At 37.0% G+C, this 20,423-nt stretch overlaps 1 protein-coding gene across 1 annotated transcript in view; it reads left to right on the forward strand.

Moving 5' to 3' along the window:
• Nucleotides 1-202: 202 nt before the first annotated feature.
• The window catches only part of Myh15 (myosin heavy chain 15), a 123,065-nt gene continuing 102,844 nt past the window's right edge, over nucleotides 203-20,423 (forward strand). The window contains 5 exon segments of the mRNA XM_048803852.1: nucleotides 203-328; nucleotides 1,529-1,610; nucleotides 1,613-1,660; nucleotides 16,924-16,988; nucleotides 16,991-17,035. Coding sequence (XP_048659809.1) covers nucleotides 227-328; nucleotides 1,529-1,610; nucleotides 1,613-1,660; nucleotides 16,924-16,988; nucleotides 16,991-17,035 — 342 coding nt within the window. The 5' untranslated portion in view covers nucleotides 203-226.

Here is a 20,423-nt window from a genome sequence, read left to right on the forward strand (position 1 = left end):
TTTGGCCAGCCTCCTCTTGAGAGGTATTAACACATGACTGACATGACTGAAAAGTTAATAGAGGGTAAAAATTGACTGGAGAGGTTTGGGTCCAATATGGATTTTATTGTGGCTTATTTACATGTATACTATAAGCTGTGAGAGTAAACGGTGAATATTGGTCAATAATTTTCTCAGGCCTTTGGCATTCTCCAAGCTGGTTAATGATGGTTTCCCCACTATAGCCATGTTCCTGGTGTCTGCAAATCCCCCTGACTTTCATGATTATTCCTGTGCAGTATTTGCTGTGGAGAGCCTGGATGATGCTGAAGAATTGCTGGCCACAGAAGTAAGGCTTGTTAATTGTCAAAGCACACTCTGTTAATGACAATGAGGAATGATGGAAAGCATCTTAGTGCTCCATTCTTCTTAAGGGACTTGCAGAAGTGACCCTTATGGGAGAGAGCTGCTTCTGTCCAAAGCTTACTAAGAGTGCACATTGTCAGTGGAGTAAATTTGGAACTACAGAAAGAAATTTCAACTCAACGACAAGCACCTCTTTTATTGGGTATATCTAGCTATAGTATTCTGTCTTTAATCTACTTGGGGTTGCTTTGGTAGGGACATTATGGTGGTTTTTTTTAGTTAAGGTTTTTCAATAGATATTTATAAATATACTGCATGTACTATTTTTCATATACTATTTTTCAACTTCATCTTATAAGCATTTTAAGTATTGTCACAAACTCTTTATAAACATTTAAATGGATACTCAGTATTTTATAAGGCATTTGTCCTATTGTTGTGCTATTATACTAGCTTCAAGCTGCCCCCCACCCCGCCACATCGTGAATATCATGGTAGGGAAACTTTTCTGCATATTGGATTCATCTTATGCTACATTCTAAGAAATAAAATTACCAGGTAAGGAACACAAATTTTGTACAGTCTCTTGATACACATTTTAAATTAATCACTAGAAAAAGCATACCTATTTTCACCGTCCTAGAATGTATGAGAGTGCACATCTTACCATGTACAGAGGCTTCTCAAGATGCAATTCTATAATGATGTATTTTTTTCCTTAAAGACTTCCTCCTACCAGTCTTTGAATTGAGCTGACTCTGGATTAAAATAAGGAGAACACATGGGACCACAGAAACAAGCAACCCAGCAGATATGGGACTTGCCGTCATAACCATGAAATGCAAAATAATTGACCTCATACAACCAGTTAGTGATCTATTGCTGGTAGGGACAGGAGAGGAGTAGGGTGTTGAAGGAAAGTTCTAAAGCTATTGGAAATTAAACAAGCCAAGTCTGTGCCTGCCTGATTCTTTTTAAAATGGATTAGCAGACTGTAGGTAGCCAACTGCCAACAGGGCCTATTTGCATTTCTTTGAACATATCTGTCAACCCTGGGGTCTGTGGTGTCTCATTCCTGCCAGCCTACAGCCTAGAGGGGGAGGTGTGACACACAGTGGGGTGAGATGCTTACTGCAGCCATTAGAAAAAAAGAAGACAGGACCATCTGTTTCTCTTTTTGCAGCAAGCCATGGACATCTTGTGCTTTCTTCCTGATGAGAAGTATGGATGCTACAGACTCTCTGGAGCCATCAAGCACTTTGGAAATATAAACAGAAATCCAGAGAGAAGCATCTGGAAGCAGATGGCACAGAAAGTAAGAATTACTTTGAAGACATGGTTTGTACTTCCATTCAAATCCCTGGCCCCAAGCCCATTTGTTTTCCTTACATTTAAACCCACTACTTGAGGGTTTTGGAAAATATTGAAATTAATATCATCTCTTTTAATTGTTCTTCAACATTCTGTCACCCATCATTCTTCCATAACAAAATAAGCATTCCTCAGTTAATATTTGATGAAACCAGGGAATTTGTTAAATTTTGGTGAAGTAAAGTTGACTAAGACATACTCTGCCTTTAGCGCACAGACCATTGGGAAAAACAGGGAAAGGAATAAATTGCCATAAAATGTTTTTAGTGACATAAAGGAGGTATGAACAAAGACCTTTGGAATTTCAAAGGCAAAGTAACTAATTCCACAGGGGTGAAACCATAAGTCTTCATTTCCTGTGGCTTTCAATTCATACTTAAAAAAATATATACACACACACACACACACACATACATATACATACACATACTCTTGCCTTCTTACCAAGAAGATTTGAGGCCTCTTACAATAAATAACTTATATAGAATGATCATGAAAATGGAATACAACAATAATGGAAAGAAGTAACCCATTCATTCAAGTCTTTCAACAAATAATTTTTTTTAATTTTGTATTTTTAATTGTGGTAAAACATAACATAAAATTTAGGTGGTATTCAGTACATTCTCATTGCATATGACCATTAATATTCTCTATCTCCAGAATACTTTTATAATCCCAAACTGGACTGTATATTCTAAACAAAAACTTTTCTTTAGCTCCTTCCCCTATCCCCTGGCAACCACTGTTCTACTTTGATTACTCTAGGGACCTTGTATAAGTGGAATCATGTAATATTTCATCTTTCCTTTCTGGTGTCTTTAACTTAGCAGAATGTTTCCCATTTCATCTGTGTTGTGTGTCAAGGTTAGCATGTATCAGGATTTCATTCCTTTTTAAGGGTGAGTAATGTTCCATCATATGTATATATCATATTTTTTTTTTTACCCATTCATTTCATGGACACTTCAGTTTCTCCTATTTTTTGAGTTATCATGTGAATAGTGCTGCTATGAATGTTGGTATTCAAATACCTGTGTAAGTCTTTGTTTTTCATTCTTTTGTGTGTATACCCTGAAGTGGAATTGCTATATTTTATGGTAATCCTATGTTATATTTTTGAGCAGCCACCATACTGTTTTCCACGGTGTCTGTACCATTTTGCATTCCCATCAGCAATGCATGAGATTTCAGTTCTTCACATCCTGGACAAAACTTGTTTTCTAGTTTTGCCTTCATATTTTTATTGGCACAGCATAGTTGTACACAACGGTGGTATTTGTTGTTGCATATCTATACATGCACACAATACAACAATATAATTTGGCCATTATCATTCCTCAGTAGTTCCCATTTCCCTTCCATCCTCCATCCTTCTGGTCCCTTTCCTCTGCTTTTCTGATCTTCCTTTGATTTTCTTGAGAGTTCCTCTTAAACTTTCTTTTCCTTTTCTCTCTCTACCTTCTATGAGAGAAAATATACAACCCTTGACTTTCTGAGTTTGGCTTATTTTATTTAATATTGTGTTTTCAAGTTCCATCCATTTTCCTGAAAATTACATTACTTCATTTTTCTTTATGGCTGAATAAAACTCCATTGTGTACATAGGCATACATTTTATTTATCCATTTTTCTGTTGATGGACACCTCAGCTGCTTCCATAGTTTGGCTATTGTGAATTGGGCTGCTATAAACATGGGTGTGCATGTACTGCTGTAGTATCCTAAAGTGACTCTTTAGGATATATACTGGGGAAGTGGTGTAGCTGGGCCATATGATGGCTCCATTCTTAGTTGTTTGAGGAACCTCCAGTGGTTGTGATACCATTCACTGTGATGAGTCCTTGCTTCCCAGAATCCTGAAGTATAACACCAGGGAAGCGTGCAAAGGCTTTATTAAAGGATAGCAGAAAGTACCCCCCCACACCCTCCCCACCTACCCACCACAGGAAGAAAGGGACCTGAAAGGCAGAATTCAAGGGAAGGGGAGGTCTTCTCCCTTTTATATCTAAGGTTTTCTTTTGTTCTTCTACATTCCTGTCCTTTATTTTGCTTATGTCCCTCTAGGCTGCATGTGGTGGGGGATACTGGTGGAAAAGCCAAAAGGTTGAAAACGGAGGCCCATGGGGAGGGAGGAGTGATCTGGGCAGAAAAGGCCTGGGATGATTTGATTAACATCTCCCTGTCTTGCTGGGAGCTGTTTCATTAACAGTTCTTTGGGATGGACCCCAGCTTTAGAAATATTAACATTTCCTCTCCTAAGTGCTGTTCTGGTTTCGTGGGCTCAGATGGACTCCATTTTCTTTATTAGACTTCATTTTAGAACTGATTTCTATAACTACACTAACTACCTATCTTTAAATCTGGCTTCAGTTGTACTAATTTATAATGCTACCAACAGTGTCAGTGTTCATTTTCTCCAGCATTTATTATTGTTGTATGCTTTTTTGTTTGATAACTAATGAACTGATTTAATTTTGCTGTTAAGAAAGTAGACAGAAAATATTTTGTGGCATTAAAAGGTAGGACTATTTTGGATAAGAAACTAAAACTGTGTAGTGTAACAAATATCACGTTTCACCAAAGGCAAAAATATTCTACAGTGATAACTGTGCAGTCCAATTTTCTGTTTTTTGTTTTGTTTTTTTTCTTCAAGGCTACCATTCTGACTGGAGTAAGATGAAATCTCAGGGTAGTTTTGATTCGTAATTCCCTAATTGCTAATGATGTTGAACATTTTTTCATATATTTATTGGCCATTTGTATTTTTTCTTTTGAGTAGTGTCTGTTTAGTTAATTTGCCCCTTTATTAATCAGGTCTTTTGATTTTTTGTGTTAAGTTTTTTGAGTTCTTTATATACTCTGGATATTAATCCTCTGTCAGAAGAGTAGCTAGGAAAAATTTTCTTGCATCCTGTAGGTTCTGTCTCCACATTATTTCCTTTTCGGTAAAGAAGTTTTTTAATTTGATGCCATCACATTTATCAATTCTTGTTGTTATTTTCCTGAGCTTTAGGAGTCCTATTGAAAGTCATTGCCTGTGCCTCTATGCTGAAGTGTTAACTGTATGTTTTCTTCTAGAAGTTCCTTTGTTTCTGATCTAATTCCTAGTTATCTGATCTATTTTTAAATTGATTTTTATGCAGAGTGAGAAATAAAGATCTAGTCTCATTCTACATATGGATAACTATTTGTCCCTCCTTTTGTTTTTTATAATAGTCATTTTAATGGATGGACAGAAGTATCTCATTGTCATTTTGATTTGTATTTCCCTAACGATTATTGATATTGACCATCTTTTCAGTGCTTATTGGCAGTTTATTTATATTCTTCTGAGAAATGTCTATTCACATCCTTGGCCCATTATTAACTGGATTGTTTGTCCATTTGTTATTTAATATGTAGTTTTTGAGGCCAGTCTGTACTGAGGACTATTCTTGCTGCTGAGGATACATCTATGAACAAGATATTGTCCCTGCCTTGTCTGTGTGGAACATAAACAATGAACAAATAAGTGTGAAATAATAGTGAAAAGACGCCAATGCAGAGTAAAAGGAGAAGGAGCTTCTCGTACGTAGTTTGGTTAGGATGTCCCCTCAGAGAAGAGGGTACTTGAGTACAGGCAGGAGTGCAGTCAGGGAGGTGATGTGGAGGGAGTGTGAGGGCTTTATACAGGAACATGGGAATAGATGCTTTTATGGTGACTTATTTTGTTGTTGTTGTCATTGTTTTCTTTTTCCATGCATTGAAAGAAAGTCCTTTGAAGATTTGTTTTTATTACAAAAAGGAGGCAGATCATTAACAAAGAAGACACAGATGAGCAAATGAAGTAAGTAATGTCATTCAGTGTCCATAGTGGCTCCTCAGGTTCTTTACCAAAGTGTTGTCATCGTCCCAATGTTTACATGCTGTGGGGATGCGAAGCTCAAACATTGAATCCTGTCTCTCTCCTTTCGATTCTCATTTCTTAGGTTACCTTTTCAACTCAATGTGTAGAACAAAATATCTCAGCGCTCTTGCTACCAGCTCTTCATTTCTGCTTCCTAAGAAGGTGTCAAGTGGATCACTGTAGCGTCATCCTGAACTCCTCTCTTACTGCTTCTGCCTTTGAAACAAACCCCAACTCGTAACTTCTCTCCATGACCATGTCCACTGCTACCACCTACTTGAACCATCATTTTCTTCCACATTATTGCAGTTGCCTCCTTACTGATCCCCCTGCCTCCACCCTCATCGATGGTAGGTTCTTTTGCACATAGGAGCCAGCATCAATTCTTTCACAGTGTAAATCAGACCATGCCTCTCCTCTGCTGTACACCCAACCGTGTCTCCACCTTACTGTAAATACAACCCAACCCTTAGTGATAGCCTCCTTGTCATCTGTGATATTTCTCTAAATCCTTTTAATTCCATCTTCTGCCATTTTCTCTTACTCCTTTACATGCAGCCCTCGCTGGCCATTTGGTTCTTCTTGGAGTATGTGAACACATTCTAGTTGCAGGATTTTTGCTATAACTACTCTCCAAATTTTATTGTATTGGCATCTAGTTTTTTTCTTTAGCTGCAATAGTATTAGCTTTATGTATGGATGCTTGGGTATTTGGGATACATGTATATGTACATTATATGTGTGTGTATATATATATGTTTGTGTGTGTATATATAAAACATCATATATATGTGTGTGTGTGTGTGTATGTGTGTGTATATATGTGTGTGTGTGTGTATATATAATTTCTTCTTACTGATTTGATCTTTTTATCATTATATACTCCTTCTCTCCTAAAAGATTTTGACTTAGTATTTTGTTTTGTTTTGTTTTTTTTGGCTCACTTTTGTTTTCAGGTTGCATAGAATATTTTCCCCTCCCTTCAGTTTAAATCTATGTATATCTTCACCAGTGAAGTGAGTTTCTTGTAGGCACAACATATAGTTGGTCTTGTTTTGTTTTTTGTTTTTTGTTTTTTTTTCAAATTCATTTGGCCACTCTATTTCCTTTGATTGGAAAATTCAATCCATTTCCATTCAGCTTGTATGGATATGTAGGAACTTACTCCTGCCATTTTTGTTATAGTTTTCTTGAGTGTTTTCTCTATTTTTTTGGTTCTTTCCTATCTCTCTTCTTATTTATCTTTGTGATTTGGTAGTTTTCTATAATGAGACGTTTTTGTTCTTGTTCATTTTTTGTTTTGTCTACCAGTGAGTTTTACTCTTTTGCCTCTGCTTTACTATGGTAGTTACCAATGTTTTGCTTACAAATGTAGCACTCCTTTAAATGTATCTTAGAAAGTTGTTGTAGTGATGAAGAATTCCCTCAAGAATGGAACCACCATTTGACCCAGCTATTCCCCTTCTCGGACTATACCCAAAAGACCTAAAAAGAGCATACTACAGGGACACAGCCACATCAATGTTTATAGCAGCACAATTCACAATAGCTAGAATGTGGAACCAACCTAGATGCCCTTCAATAGATGAATGGATTAAAAAAATGTGGCATTAATATACAATGGAATATTACTCAGCACTAAAAAATAACAAGATCATGGCATTTGCAGGCAAATGGATGGCATTAGAGCAGATTATGCTAAGTGAAGATAGCCAATCCCTAAAAAACAAATGCCGAATGTCTTCTCTGATATAAGGGGGGTGACTCAAAATGGGATAGGGAGGAAGAGCATGAGAAGAAGACTACCACTAAATAGGGAAGAGAGGTGGGAGGGAAAAAGAGGGAGAAGGGGAGTTGCACGGAAGATGGAAGGAGAACCTCATTGTTATACAGAATGCATATCTGATGTTGTAATGAGAAAAAGAAAAAAGTGTGTCACATTAGATTGGATAGAGAGAAAGGATGGGAGAGGAGGGGAGGATTAGGGGGGATAGGAAGGGCAGCAGAATAGAATAGACAATATGATTGATGTATGTACATTCCATGTATGTATTATGTGTCAAAATGCATTCTGCTGTCATGTATGACTAAAAGAATTAAAATTAAAATTTAAAAAAAAAGAATTCCCTCAGTGTTCGCTTGTATGGGAAAGACTGTATGTCACCTTAATTTCTGAAGGTAGCGTTGCTGAGTAGTGTATTCTTCGTTGGCAGTGTTTTTTTTCAGGCCTTTGAATATATCATCCCATTCTCTTCTGGCCTTTAAGGTCTCTGCTAAGAAATCTGCTGTTAGAATAATAGGGCTTTCCTTATATGTGACTTGAATCTTTTTCTCTTGCAGTTTTAAAAATTCTCTTTGTCTCTGGATTTGACAATTTGATTATAATTTGCCCCAAAGAGGGTCTTTCATGGTTGAGCCTGCTTAGGTTTGGGGTTGTTTGTTGTTGTTGTTGTTGTTGTTTAGCTTCCTGGATCTAGATGTCAATACCTCTTGGAATATTTTAGATATCATTTCCTAAGTAGATTTTTAAAGACTTTCCCCTTTTATTCTGAAATCCCAATAGGGCAGATATTTGTTCACTTAATGGTGTCCCAGAAGTCTCTTGGGCTTTTTCATCCTCTTTCTTCTTTCTTGCCCTTTTCTCTCCTCCTCCCTGGTTCTCTTCTGTTCTTCCTTATATTTTCCTTTGATTCCTGACTGGGCTATTTCAAAAGACCTCTCTTCAACTTCAGAAATTCTTTTTCCTTCGTGTACTCTCTTTAAAACTCTCGATAATTACTTTTTATTTCATGGAGTGAATTTTTCAGCTCCAAGGTTTCTGTTTGGTTCTTTTTTGGGGTATGATTTCTATCCCATCATTCTCATCCATATCATGAATCATTTTCCTCATTTCATTGAATTGTCTAATGATAGTCTCTTGCATCTTACAGAGTTTCCATAGGATTATTATTTTTTTAAAATCTATTCAGGCTTTAAGTAAATTCTATGTTGCAGTCTGTTTATGGAAAATTATTTTGTTTCTTTGGAGGTGTCATGCTTCCTTGCTTTTACATCTTCTTGTAACTCTATGTTGATATCTGTGCATCGACTCTCCCAATTTTATGAAATAGCTTTCATGGGGAAAGACATTTTCATTTGGCTTTGTTTCTGAGTAGGCACAGAATTGTAGCCTCTCTGTGATTTCTTCAGATAGAATCAATGTCAGTGGTGTCTAATTTTCTCAGGATCTAGACTGCAGTTGTTTGTGGAAATAGTGGTGAAACTTTACAGTGGACATCAACGTAGGCCCCCAAGAGACAAGTACTGATGATAATTCTGGCAATGCCAGGGGTATGGGCCACATGAAGGACATATTTTCAGGCTCTGCCCGGGGAATGAGTAACAAAGTCAGTGTACCCTCTGGCAGCAGTAGCTGCAATGCTGGGGAAGAGCGGGTTGGTTGCAGAGTAGCATGCTCTCAGGTCCCATTGAAGTGAATGCTAATGGCAATAGTAGTATCCACAATGCTAGAGGTAATGTCTGTGGAGGGGTGTGTCCTCTGTCCCCATGGTGATAATTGCTATTTGCACCAGAGTGTCTGACCATGGACTTCACAATGCTGAGGCCATGGGCTCTGGTAGGACATGTCCTTAGGCCCCCAAAAGGAGGGCTGATAACTCTGGTGGCATCTGAGGCACCAGGCCTGGGACAAAGATATAGGGATATTGTCCTCAAGCCCAAGGGGAATGCTTGTCAATTTCACTGGTGGGGTCAGCCTGTCTGCTGTGCTAGCCTACTTGTTTCCTGGAGTGCAGAGCACTTTCTAGACTCGGGTGCCAGGGCTACAAGTGCATGGTTAAACTTAGTTGTATTTGTGAGGTTCCAGCCTTTTGGGTGAGTGTGGTGGAATGATTGTGGGGTCCCAAGAATGGGGGATGCAGTGACTGCTGGTACCTGTGATGGGATGGACTCTAGCAATGTCTCCTTTCTCAAGATGTTGCTGTGCTATTGTGGCTTGGGCTCTGGGGGTTGCAAGTATCCAATGTGAATTCTATGTAGCAAAACAGTACTGTGAGAATTACAGAATTCCCTTGTAGGTAGGACTCCAGGTCCACAGTGATAATGGGGGTCACTGGAACTCTCCTGCTGACCTTTTGACTACATGGAGATCCTGCTGTGTGGGAGCCGCAGTCACAGTTGCAGTGCATTTTGTTGCTCTCTATGCTGCCAACCTGAGTTTCTATGCCATTTCAGGTTCCTGTCACATTCATGCTGTGTTCTAGTGTTCTCCTTCCTCATTCTCCTTGAAATACAGTAGTATTTCTTCTGTGTGGAGGAGGTGAGTCCTGGGCACCTCTATTCAAACATCTTGGATATTCCACTAAAGGCTCTTAATATAATAAGCTTTGATAATTTTTTGCAGCTAATTGTTTCAGAAAAAAAAAATTGAAGGAGCTGGGCAGATGGAGATGAGGGGAGAGAGGGGAGAGTATCACACCCAAAGTGCAGTCCTAGCCTTTACCTCTTTGACTTTCACCCCCCACTTTCTAACTTCTTATTGAATATTCTCTGCATGGCTAAAACTCAGCACAGCTTCTTCTCCAGATTCTTGTCTTCTTCCTGAGTTCCTATCCATGTTCGTGATATTGTTCATCTTTCTACTTCATAGACAGAAAAGGTCTTAGTCATGTTTCTCAGTCTCTATTTTCCCTTTCGCATTACTTGTTTAGACCATCAACATCTTGCATTTTGGCCTTCTGCAACAGGTTCACCGACTATACTTTTAAATTCTTCCCATAGTAGTCTGTCTTCCACACTTCCAGAAAATTATTTTGAAGCATAACTCTATATTATTATCTGCTTAAAGTATCTTTAACATTTCCTCTCTTACTTAACTGATACCTTAATGTGGTCTCAGATCACAACCAGACATTACTGATTTTTCTTAGATTTTCATGGTACAATCTGCCTCAGATCACAACCAGACATTACTGATTTTTCTTAGATTTTCATGGTACAATCTGGATTATAACCTCTCCTTTGACCATACCTCAAATTCTTCCACCCTTATGATTTCAACGTTGTATTTCAGAAATTCTTGTTCTCCCACAATTACCCATCAAAACCTTTCAAGTCTCAAATTAAATGTTGCTTCTTTTTGAATCTTCCCTTTTTGAATCTCCTCTTCTAGAAGAGTTTTTCACTTGATTTCTGTGTCTTATGCATTTGTTTCACTGACAGCTAATTTATACTTGTGTTTTATTTACTCTCATGGTTGATAAACTCCTTGATACCAGGGAATTTTTTCTGGCTTATCCATCTTCCATAGCACATAGCACCAAGTTTCGTACATTGCAAAGTACCCACTAAAACTTTGTTCAATAAATTAATGAAATGTGAACAGCTCAGAAATCATTAACCCTCCATGAGATACTGAATGTCATTATCATAAATTCAGATTAGCCAGATTTTAGATCGATAAAACTGACATTGTTCCTTTCATTTTTATCTCCTTATTTACAGATGGGACTGCACTGAGATAGAATTATAAAGTTGGAAAACAATGCTTCTCGCATTTCTCTCTTTAGCAGATTTTAGGTGAAGTTGTACTTCATTTCTCCATCTTCTTGACTTCCAAATGCACTTACCAAATCTGACTACCCATCTCCAGTTGAAAGTTTGCACTTTTGGCTATATACCAGAATCTCCTGAAAGACAAATGCCTGAAGTGCAGGGATCACCCAGATCCAAGAAAATGTCTCTGATGTCTCCGGTTGTAGGATGCAGGTATCAGTATTTGTTTTTACAACTTTCTAGGTGATCCCAGTAGGTGGGCAAGATTGCAGTCCATTGAAATAACGACATTGTCCTGGAACTTTTCTGGGTATCAGAAGTGGAGGGGGGTTGCACAGCTCTAATCCCAGCTACTTGAGAGGCTGAGGCAGGAAGATTGCAAATTTGAAGCCAGCCTCAGTAATATAGTGAGACCTGTCTCAAATGAAAAGGGCTGAGGCTGGGCATTGTGGCTCACGCTTATAATCCCAGCAGCTCCAGAGGCTGAGACAGAGGATCGCAAGTTCAAAGCTAGCCTCAGCAAAAGAGAGGTGCTAATCAACTCAGACCCTTACTCTAAATAAAATACAAAATAGATCTGGAGATGTGGCTCAGTAGGTGAGTGCTTCTAAATTCAATCTATGGCACCCCAAAAAATAAAATAAAATTTAAAAAGTAAAAAGGGCTGAGGATGTAGCTCAGTGGTAAAATGTCCCTGGGTTCAGTCCCCAGTATGGAGAAATAAAAAAGAAGTATTTCAGAATCATGTAGGTAACCTGATAAACCTATAGTCTCAGGGTCTAACCTATTCTAGTGAGGCTCATCCTTAGGTCCTTTATCAGCTTTCCAGGCTACTCTAATACACATCAACATTAGAGAACCACTGTGCCAAGTTACCCACTCCTGGGTAAGATGCTGCTGCTGAATGAAATCTATGGTTAAACCTGTAGTTAAAACCTAATTAAAAGCCATGGGTTCATTCATAATGTCAATGGGATCATTCATTAAGTCCTAATGGTACTTATTGGTGAGAATTTTATAAGCCTCTTTAGGAACATGATGAAAATGTATTTCCAGATATTACTAGGTTTAAAACAATATTTTGTGAATGCCAAATGGACTTTTTACCCGTAAATTTGTACTTTGTCTTGATTATATAATTATAAACATTTTTCAGAACATTATGACCATGACTATTTTCTGCCCAGTCAAAACAGAACATATATTATGATGTTTAGTGTAAACCTCTGGGAAAAATCCAATGTGGTTCAGTCTGTACCTACTCAACTATCCCTGGAGTGGATGAGAAATAATCCTGTAACATTGGATGCTATTTCTGTTAAAACTTAAGGTGAGATACTATACAAAGAATTTGGTTTATTTTGTTTGTGGATGAAAATAGCTTTAAAGTTATGCCTTAACACAGGAAAAAAGAAAGCAACTCTGGGTGTGAGAAGCTAATCTTTGAGACGGTTATTACCTATATTATCCATCTGACTGTTTCCAAAGCTTATAAAACCAACTTTTTTTTTTCCCTTATCTGTTGCCTGGACAGCCACTATGTACTTGTTTGTCTCCACTCAGATTGACCAGGCATACTGTTGCATTTTCCCTTTTCAAGTATTTTCATATTGGATTAGATGCTTTTTATACTTTTTTTTCCAATTTAAAAAGCCTATAATTCTAACTCATTAAATTCTGACTTGAAATAATAGGGCTTTTGTCCCCAAACCTGGCACCTTTAACAGGAACATCTCAGCATAGGATGGGTATGTTTGTTCTATTTTAATTTTCTATTTATTTTCCCAAATATATTTTAAATTTTGAAAGTTTTATAGTGTTACCAACAAGAGTTGGGACCAGGTTTGTGGTTTATGCAGTTAAAGAATGAATACCTCTAACGCTGAGGTAAGTAAGCAAGCAGGAATTTTATTTTAAAGCAAAGTGAGAAAGAGACTCAGAACTCCTGGAGCAGGGGCAAGAGTGCGCTTTAAGTCCTTCAGTGCTCCTCCTTTTACAGCCACGTAAGGAGAAGTTGATATGCTTCTTTGGTGGCCTCTTGATATTTCAATTGCCCACTGTGGGTGCCAGTGGATTATGGGTTCTTAGACACAGGAACTGTTTTAACATGTTAGTGTTGTTAAAATGATTGTGCTTGCCCTCTTTATGACTTTGACTGCCCCTTCTCTACTCTCCACAGCCTGGCCTCTTCTGTCTCAATAGCAGCTGAGGACCCAAGCCATTGACACTGCAAATTGACATCAAGTTAAGTATGTTCGTAGAAATGTATGCAAATAAAATATTGATTTTTAGTTAATAACTTACCAAACATTTCAAGCTGTTAAAACCCCTGTGAGAATTTCAATGGTCCAAACAAAGGAAATGGATATATGTTGCTAATATAAATGACATGTAGCTTTCTAGTTGTTTTTTCTTTGTTTTAAACTTGTTCCCTGTTTAGGATTATTGCTCAGGAAATGATATGTATACATATATCATTGAAGCCAGCCTCAGTAACACAGTGAGAACCTGTCTCAAATGAAAAGGCCTGAGGCCAGGCATGGTGGTATATGTATACAAATACATACTTGTATATATACAGATATACACATGTGTGTGTGCACAGCTATGTATATATACATACATATATATGTGTGTGTATATATGTATGTGTGTGTGTGTATATATATATATATATATATATATATATATATATATATATATATTCTGTTTTCTTTTCTTAGTCTCCTGACTCCCAGAAATGGTCCAGGGAGAGTTTGGGAGTCGAAGGCAAAGTTCTGTGTATGAGCATGAAGGGTAGAAAGACTTGTGAGTTGTCATTATTATTAACACAATCTCATTCGTAGCCACAGGCTGATGAGAACCGTAGATACAGTGAAGTATCTCCCCAAAGAAGGTACATCAAAAATGTGGTGCCCAAAGAATTCTTCTGAGTTTTCTGTCCACAGGTTTGTCTCTGGTTTTGTTTCTGACCTGCATTCATTCCCTGGTTTCTGACTCGGGCCTCCACCGTTTAACTTACTGTTTCCTTACTTCCTAATCTTGCTGCTTTCTTTCCCAGTCTTTGCTTAGTATTTGCCTTCCTAGTAAGGCCTCTATGCAGAAAGAAAATCTGTAATGGCTCCTTTTGGGTCTGGCCTAGAAGTTCCTCCACTGGACTTTACCACCCACATTCTGTGCTGCCCCTTACAGTCACCATTAGTATACACTGGTTGGGTGGTGGTAGGTAAGAAAGAGGAGAGCCCAAATATAATAGAGGGTAAAAGTAATTCAAAACTTGTCTTGGAAGTTTCTTTAGAAGCTAAAACATGCAAAAAAAAAAAAAATGAAAATAGCATAGATACTGTCAATCCTGATTAAATACTTTCTGGTAATATGAGCTCACATTTAAAGAACTTACTGCATCAGACACCATTTTAAATAGTTTGCAAATGTCAACTTTTTAATTCGTCACAGCAATCACAAGAAGTAGATATGTATTCTTTTGATCCTTACAATACACAGAGGGAAATTGAGACCAGAACAGTTAAGCACTTACCCAATGTTACACAGTAAGATGCATCTCTGGGATTCATGTGACTCCAGGGCTTACCCCTTTAATCACTAAGCTATCATACCACCTATTTTGAACAATGTGACACTAAATATCCAAAGATGAGGCTATAGTAAAATGCACTTGATTACATGTACTGACTTAGAAACATGTTCCAAAAGAACAAGTATGATTTAGTCTAGCACTTACATAAGAAAACAATATCTATGCACTTATTCATTTCTGTATCATTTTAATACTTGAAATAAACGTGTATTGCTTTGGAAACCCAAAAGACAAAAAAATTTTAAACAGAATAACGGCTAATTTTAGTTTTTAAAAAGGAAGAGCTCATAAGTGAAACGATAAGAGAGTGCCTTGTTTCACAGCTCCAGGATTTTGCCTATGCTGTCCCTGCTACCTGGAGTTCTTTCTTTCTTTTTTTTTTTTTTTTACAAAAATATATTTAATATTCATAAAAAGCAAAAATGTACAGTATTATTGGAGTAACAGTGCTCTGATACACCATGTAATGTTTCAGTCAGATTAATTATGTGTATCTCTTCAAACATCTGTCAATTCTTTATGGTGAAAACATTCAAAATACTTCCTTTTAGATTTTTGAAATGTAGAGTACATAATGGTTGTCCCTAGTCACCCTACTGTGCAGTAGTACACCAGAGCTTTTTATTCCTATCTAACTGTAACTTAGGACCCATTGATCAACCTTTTCCATCTCCCTTACATCTACCTTTTTCTTTTCTTTTCTTTTTTAGTGCACTAATGAAAAACTGCCTCATCTTGCATTGTAAGACATTTTACAGAATTACTATGTAAGATATACTAGCATATCTCAGAATTTAATTAAAATGGAAGGCATACCAGAGAGGTGCCAAAGGAGTGGAATATTCATTTTGTTTCATAACTGAAATCAACAATTTGAAATATGTTTATAATTTTTTGCCTGTAGCATTCTTTCATATAATTTTCATTTTTTAAACCCCTAATGGAATACAGACCTATTTATGTTTTCTTCTGACAACATTTATCCTTCCTACTTCTTTAGAAAATTGAAGTTTTGTTTTAGAAAATATTCAGTGCAACATCTGTATTCCTGTTGGGCAGCAGAGGGCACTATGGAGTAAACAGACTTCAGAGGAAAAGAAAGGGTTTTTGATAGATCTGGGCAAGTGTCCTGACTTGTGTTGATTGGTGGTGGTTGTCTTGAATGATCAAATTTCACAACCTAAGTCCCTGTTTCATTCAAAGAATCTGTAAGCATATACCTAGAAATAGTTCTTGTTAGGAAAGGGCTAGTATCAAGAAATCAATTCTATTTTAAATTGGGAAATAATTCATATATCATAAAATTCACCCTTTTAAAGTGTGTATTTCAGTGAATTTTAGTGTATTCACAAGGTTGTACAACCATCACCACCATATAATTCAGGACATTTCATCTCTCCTAAAGAAGCCCTGTACTCATTAGTAATTACTACTTTCCCCAGCATCTTGTCACTACAAAACTACATTTTGTCTCTGTGGATTTTCTCATTCTTGACAATTCATAAAAATGGAATCCTACAATATGGGGCCTTTTGTTTCTTCTTCCAAGAAGTGTAATGTTTTAAAGTTTCAGCCATATCATAGCATAATACGTCATTATTTCATTCCCTTTTAGACCTGAATATTATTCCGTTGTTTAAATATATCACATTTTGTTTATCTGTTCATCACTTGACATTTTCCCCTATTTTTGACTATTATGAATAATATTAGTAGGAACATTCATATAATTTTTTGTGTAAACATGTGTTTTCATTTTCCCTGGAAACATACCTAAGAGAAAAATTGCTGTGTCCTTTAGTAATTCTGTGTTTAATTTGTAATTGTCAAACTGTTTTCTATAGTGTTCACACCATGCATTCCTACCAGCAGGGTGCAGGGGTTCTAATTTCTCATCATTGTCAACACTTGTTATTGTCTATGTCTTTTTGATTATAGCCATTATAGTGGGTGTGAAGTGGCATTTCAGTGTGGTTTTGATTTGCATCTCCAAGAAATAGATTCCTTTAAGCATTTAGGATTCAGGCATTTATTTCAAGCTTAAATTTTATCTCACTACATTGATGTAGTAATATGTAATGTGTTTGGCTATAATGGAATAGATTTTTACTCCCTCACTTATTCTTTACCTCTCTCCCTTCTTCCCTTCCTTCTTTTCTTATGACCAGGTGCTAACAAATCTGCTTTCTTCAAGGGCACTAACTACTTTGAGTTGATGAAGGGCTTGGTTCAGCACCAAAGTTGGTAATGAATGTTACCAGAAGTCAAAATGTAGAACAGGTAAGGTGATATTTCAAGAACATTATAATTATTTGATCTTGTACTATTTGTGTAAATATTGTATATTCTCAACTACTGAGATTGTCAACAATGAAAGCTTATATTAAGAAGCATGAAATAGCTACTGTGATGAGTATTCCAAATGTGTTTATTTATGAAGCATGGGACAGTAACTGACCCTATGCTAAGATTCTCTCTAGTCTGAAATACATGTTTTGACAGTCTTGCCTTAGGTAACATGTCTCTTTGTTCTCTTTGTAGATACAGGCAAATATTTCACTTGTGATCAGCACCTTGTTTGTAGCTATGGTGCATTCAAAACTGTTGGTTTCTGATATGAATAAAAATAACAAATTGGCATTCCTCATCTATTTGGCACATTGACTTCATTAGTGTAACAGACACATGGTGACCTGACAATTGAGGAAGGGGCTTAATACATAGGCTGAAGTCAGTATTTGAAGGGAGGAAGTGTTGGAAATGAGAGATGGAAGGTCTTGTAGGTTTTGCTTAGCATCTAGGACAATGTTACAATGACAGAATAGTGAACTTGCTGAGGACTGCTCATCTTGAGGTTTGCCTGCTTGCCGTAAATGTTCCCAGGGCTACTAGCTAATGATACCAATTATGTAAGCTGGTACCTTTCAAAATATCAATTTATATCTGCTGTATAGATTAATCTGATATAGGCCATGCTACAGTAATACACTAAAACCTCAGTGACAGTGAAAATATTTCTCGTACCAAGTCCCAGAAAATGTGTATAGTCATCTCCATTTTGTAGTTATGCTTTCTGGGACACTTGGTCAGAAGTTGCTGAAGGTAGAAAAGATAATTTGTAGAGAAAGTCTACCCAGCCCAACTGCTTGGGGTAGAGGTGACATTACTTTCACTAACATTCCATTGGTGAGAATTTGTCAAATTGTCCTTTTAGCTACAGGGGACTGAGAAATAGAGCCTCCTTGAGGAGGGACTAGCAAGGTGAAGTGATAGCCTTCACTGTCATGTATAATATTGGTGAAGTATTCACAAGTCTGATCATTTTTCATTCTTAAAATACTCAGAAGGAATCAGGGCAGGAATACCTGTGTTTCTCCTGTTGGGGAAACTGAGGTTAAAAGAATCTCAGTAATATTCCAAAGGACATACAGCTAGTATTCAGGTGACATTCAGATGTCTTTCTCTGCATACATATCAAACCTGAAAAAAAGATAGATGAATGTACATAATTGTGGTAGAAAATAGTCATTTTGACTATAATAAACTCTTTTCTTAAGGTATCTGATGTGTCCGTGTTATTTTTTTTTTAATTTTTATTGTTGGTTGTTCAAAACATTACATAGTTCTTGATATATCATATTTCACATTTTGATTCAAGTGGGTTATGAACTCCCATGTTTTACCCCGTATACAGATTGCGGAATCACATCAGTTACACATCCATTGATTTACATATTGCCATACAATGTCCATGTTATTTATAACATAAAAATTATAATCAAAATCAATTTTATTAATTTTTATTACAGTAAGATTAGCTTACTCTATAAACCAATAATTCTAATTTTACCACAATACTAATTTTACTATATTGAACTAATTGCCTACGTTTTTATCTTCCTGGTAACCTAGCCTTTTTGAGGCCTTGGTCTGTGTCTAATTCATCTCATTACCCTGGCATCTAACACAGTGCTCTGCAACCAGTAGGTAATCTCCAATGTAAAAATGGCCACCCTGAGTGGAACTTGAATCATGTTCCACAGAACAATAATTGACCTATTTCTCAGCATTGGAGTTAGGGAGGTTTGGCCGTTTCCTGATTTCATAGATATTCACCATAACATGTATATGCATGACCTATGATGGTGATAGAATGGGACATTTCTCTTTATAAAACTAATGAGCCCATAAGAGGATGGAAATCAAATTTTCATCCCTTAAATATTATATTCTAGGGGACTCAGTTACCAGTCCAGCCTGTAATAGGTAAAGCAAGCTAGTCTATTATTATTCAACATAAAACATAAACCTCTTTCTCTCCTAGAGTTACAGTGAGCATACTATAAGGCTCTTCTTAGGAATTTAACAGACTTTATAGAGAAAATATTCACTGCTCAGAACAGAGACAAGTATGCTTTGTTGATGACAATTGCAAAAGATGGAGAAAATTCCTGCAGTGTTAACACTATATAAAGTTTAGTCCTAGCTCTAATTCTACCTCACTCTAATACCTTGGTCAATTATCTTCACATCTCTGAGCTCCACAGTGAAGAGGTTGAATGACTTTTTGTTTCTCCATGGGGAGGCATTTGGCATCTATGATGGGAAATTTTTCATGAATGAGAGAATAGGGCACTTTGTAGATGTTTGACATCCTTGGCCCCCAGGTACTAAATGCCAGTAGCTTTCTCAGTCATTATGGCAGCCAGAAGATGCCCTCCCCATTCCAAGTGGGCTGCTCCCAAGTTGAGAGCTATTAAACATGATTATCAAGTATTTTATAATTTCATGATAGCTCTACATCTATTAGAAATAAGATATTTGATTTTAGAAAAGATTGATAATGATGACACAACAATAATACTTGTAATCAGTGTCTGCCAAGTACTTAACTATGGCTACTGTGCTAAGAGATGTGTGTGGATTATCATATCCTATCTAATAGCAACCATTTAAAGTATGTCTTATTAATATTTCTGTTTTACAGCTGAATACAGTAACTCTTAAAGAGTCACTGCACAAGGTGACACAGCTAGTAAATGCTGGGGTGAGGATGAGAAGTGATACAGGGGAAATGAAATGGGAAAGGGGAGCCAACATTGGATACCAATTCCAAGTGCCGTGCTCTGTAAGTTTACATTCTCTGACTCACTGGATCTCTGACAAAAACCTGAGATATGCATATGTCATTATGTTATAGATTAAAAAGGCAATGAACTTTAACATTTGACTTCATTTCTTTGTTTTTCTATTTTTTTTTTTCCTGAACTATTGCCCTGCAGTAATCAAAATCTTCTATAAGGTTATCTTTTAAATGCCAAGAAATGGGTCCATTTCCTCCTGAAAAATGGAAGTATAATATTTCCCTTCTTGCTTCTTCATTGGACAGAAAATGATGAAAAAGATTATGGTGATTCCTTAGCCAGCCAGCATATTGACCTAGGGGTTTCATCAATTCATTCAGCAGACATCGTACTGTCGACATCTCCCTCTGCCTGCATTTCCAGACTTTGTTCCTGTGTTTCTCTGCCACTCCCCACACCTGTTCAAACAGCTTCTCAAGCATTTAGGAAATGAAAATGGGGTGAGCAAGTGATTCGTGTTCTTTTTAAAGTTTCAAACTGACTGCTGTAGACAGACTGCTTTCCTTGGTGTCAACAGGATGAAA

This window comes from Marmota marmota, unplaced genomic scaffold (assembly GCF_001458135.2).
Source record: "Marmota marmota marmota unplaced genomic scaffold, marMar, whole genome shotgun sequence".
In the NCBI taxonomy this organism is placed as follows: domain Eukaryota; kingdom Metazoa; phylum Chordata; class Mammalia; order Rodentia; family Sciuridae; genus Marmota; species Marmota marmota.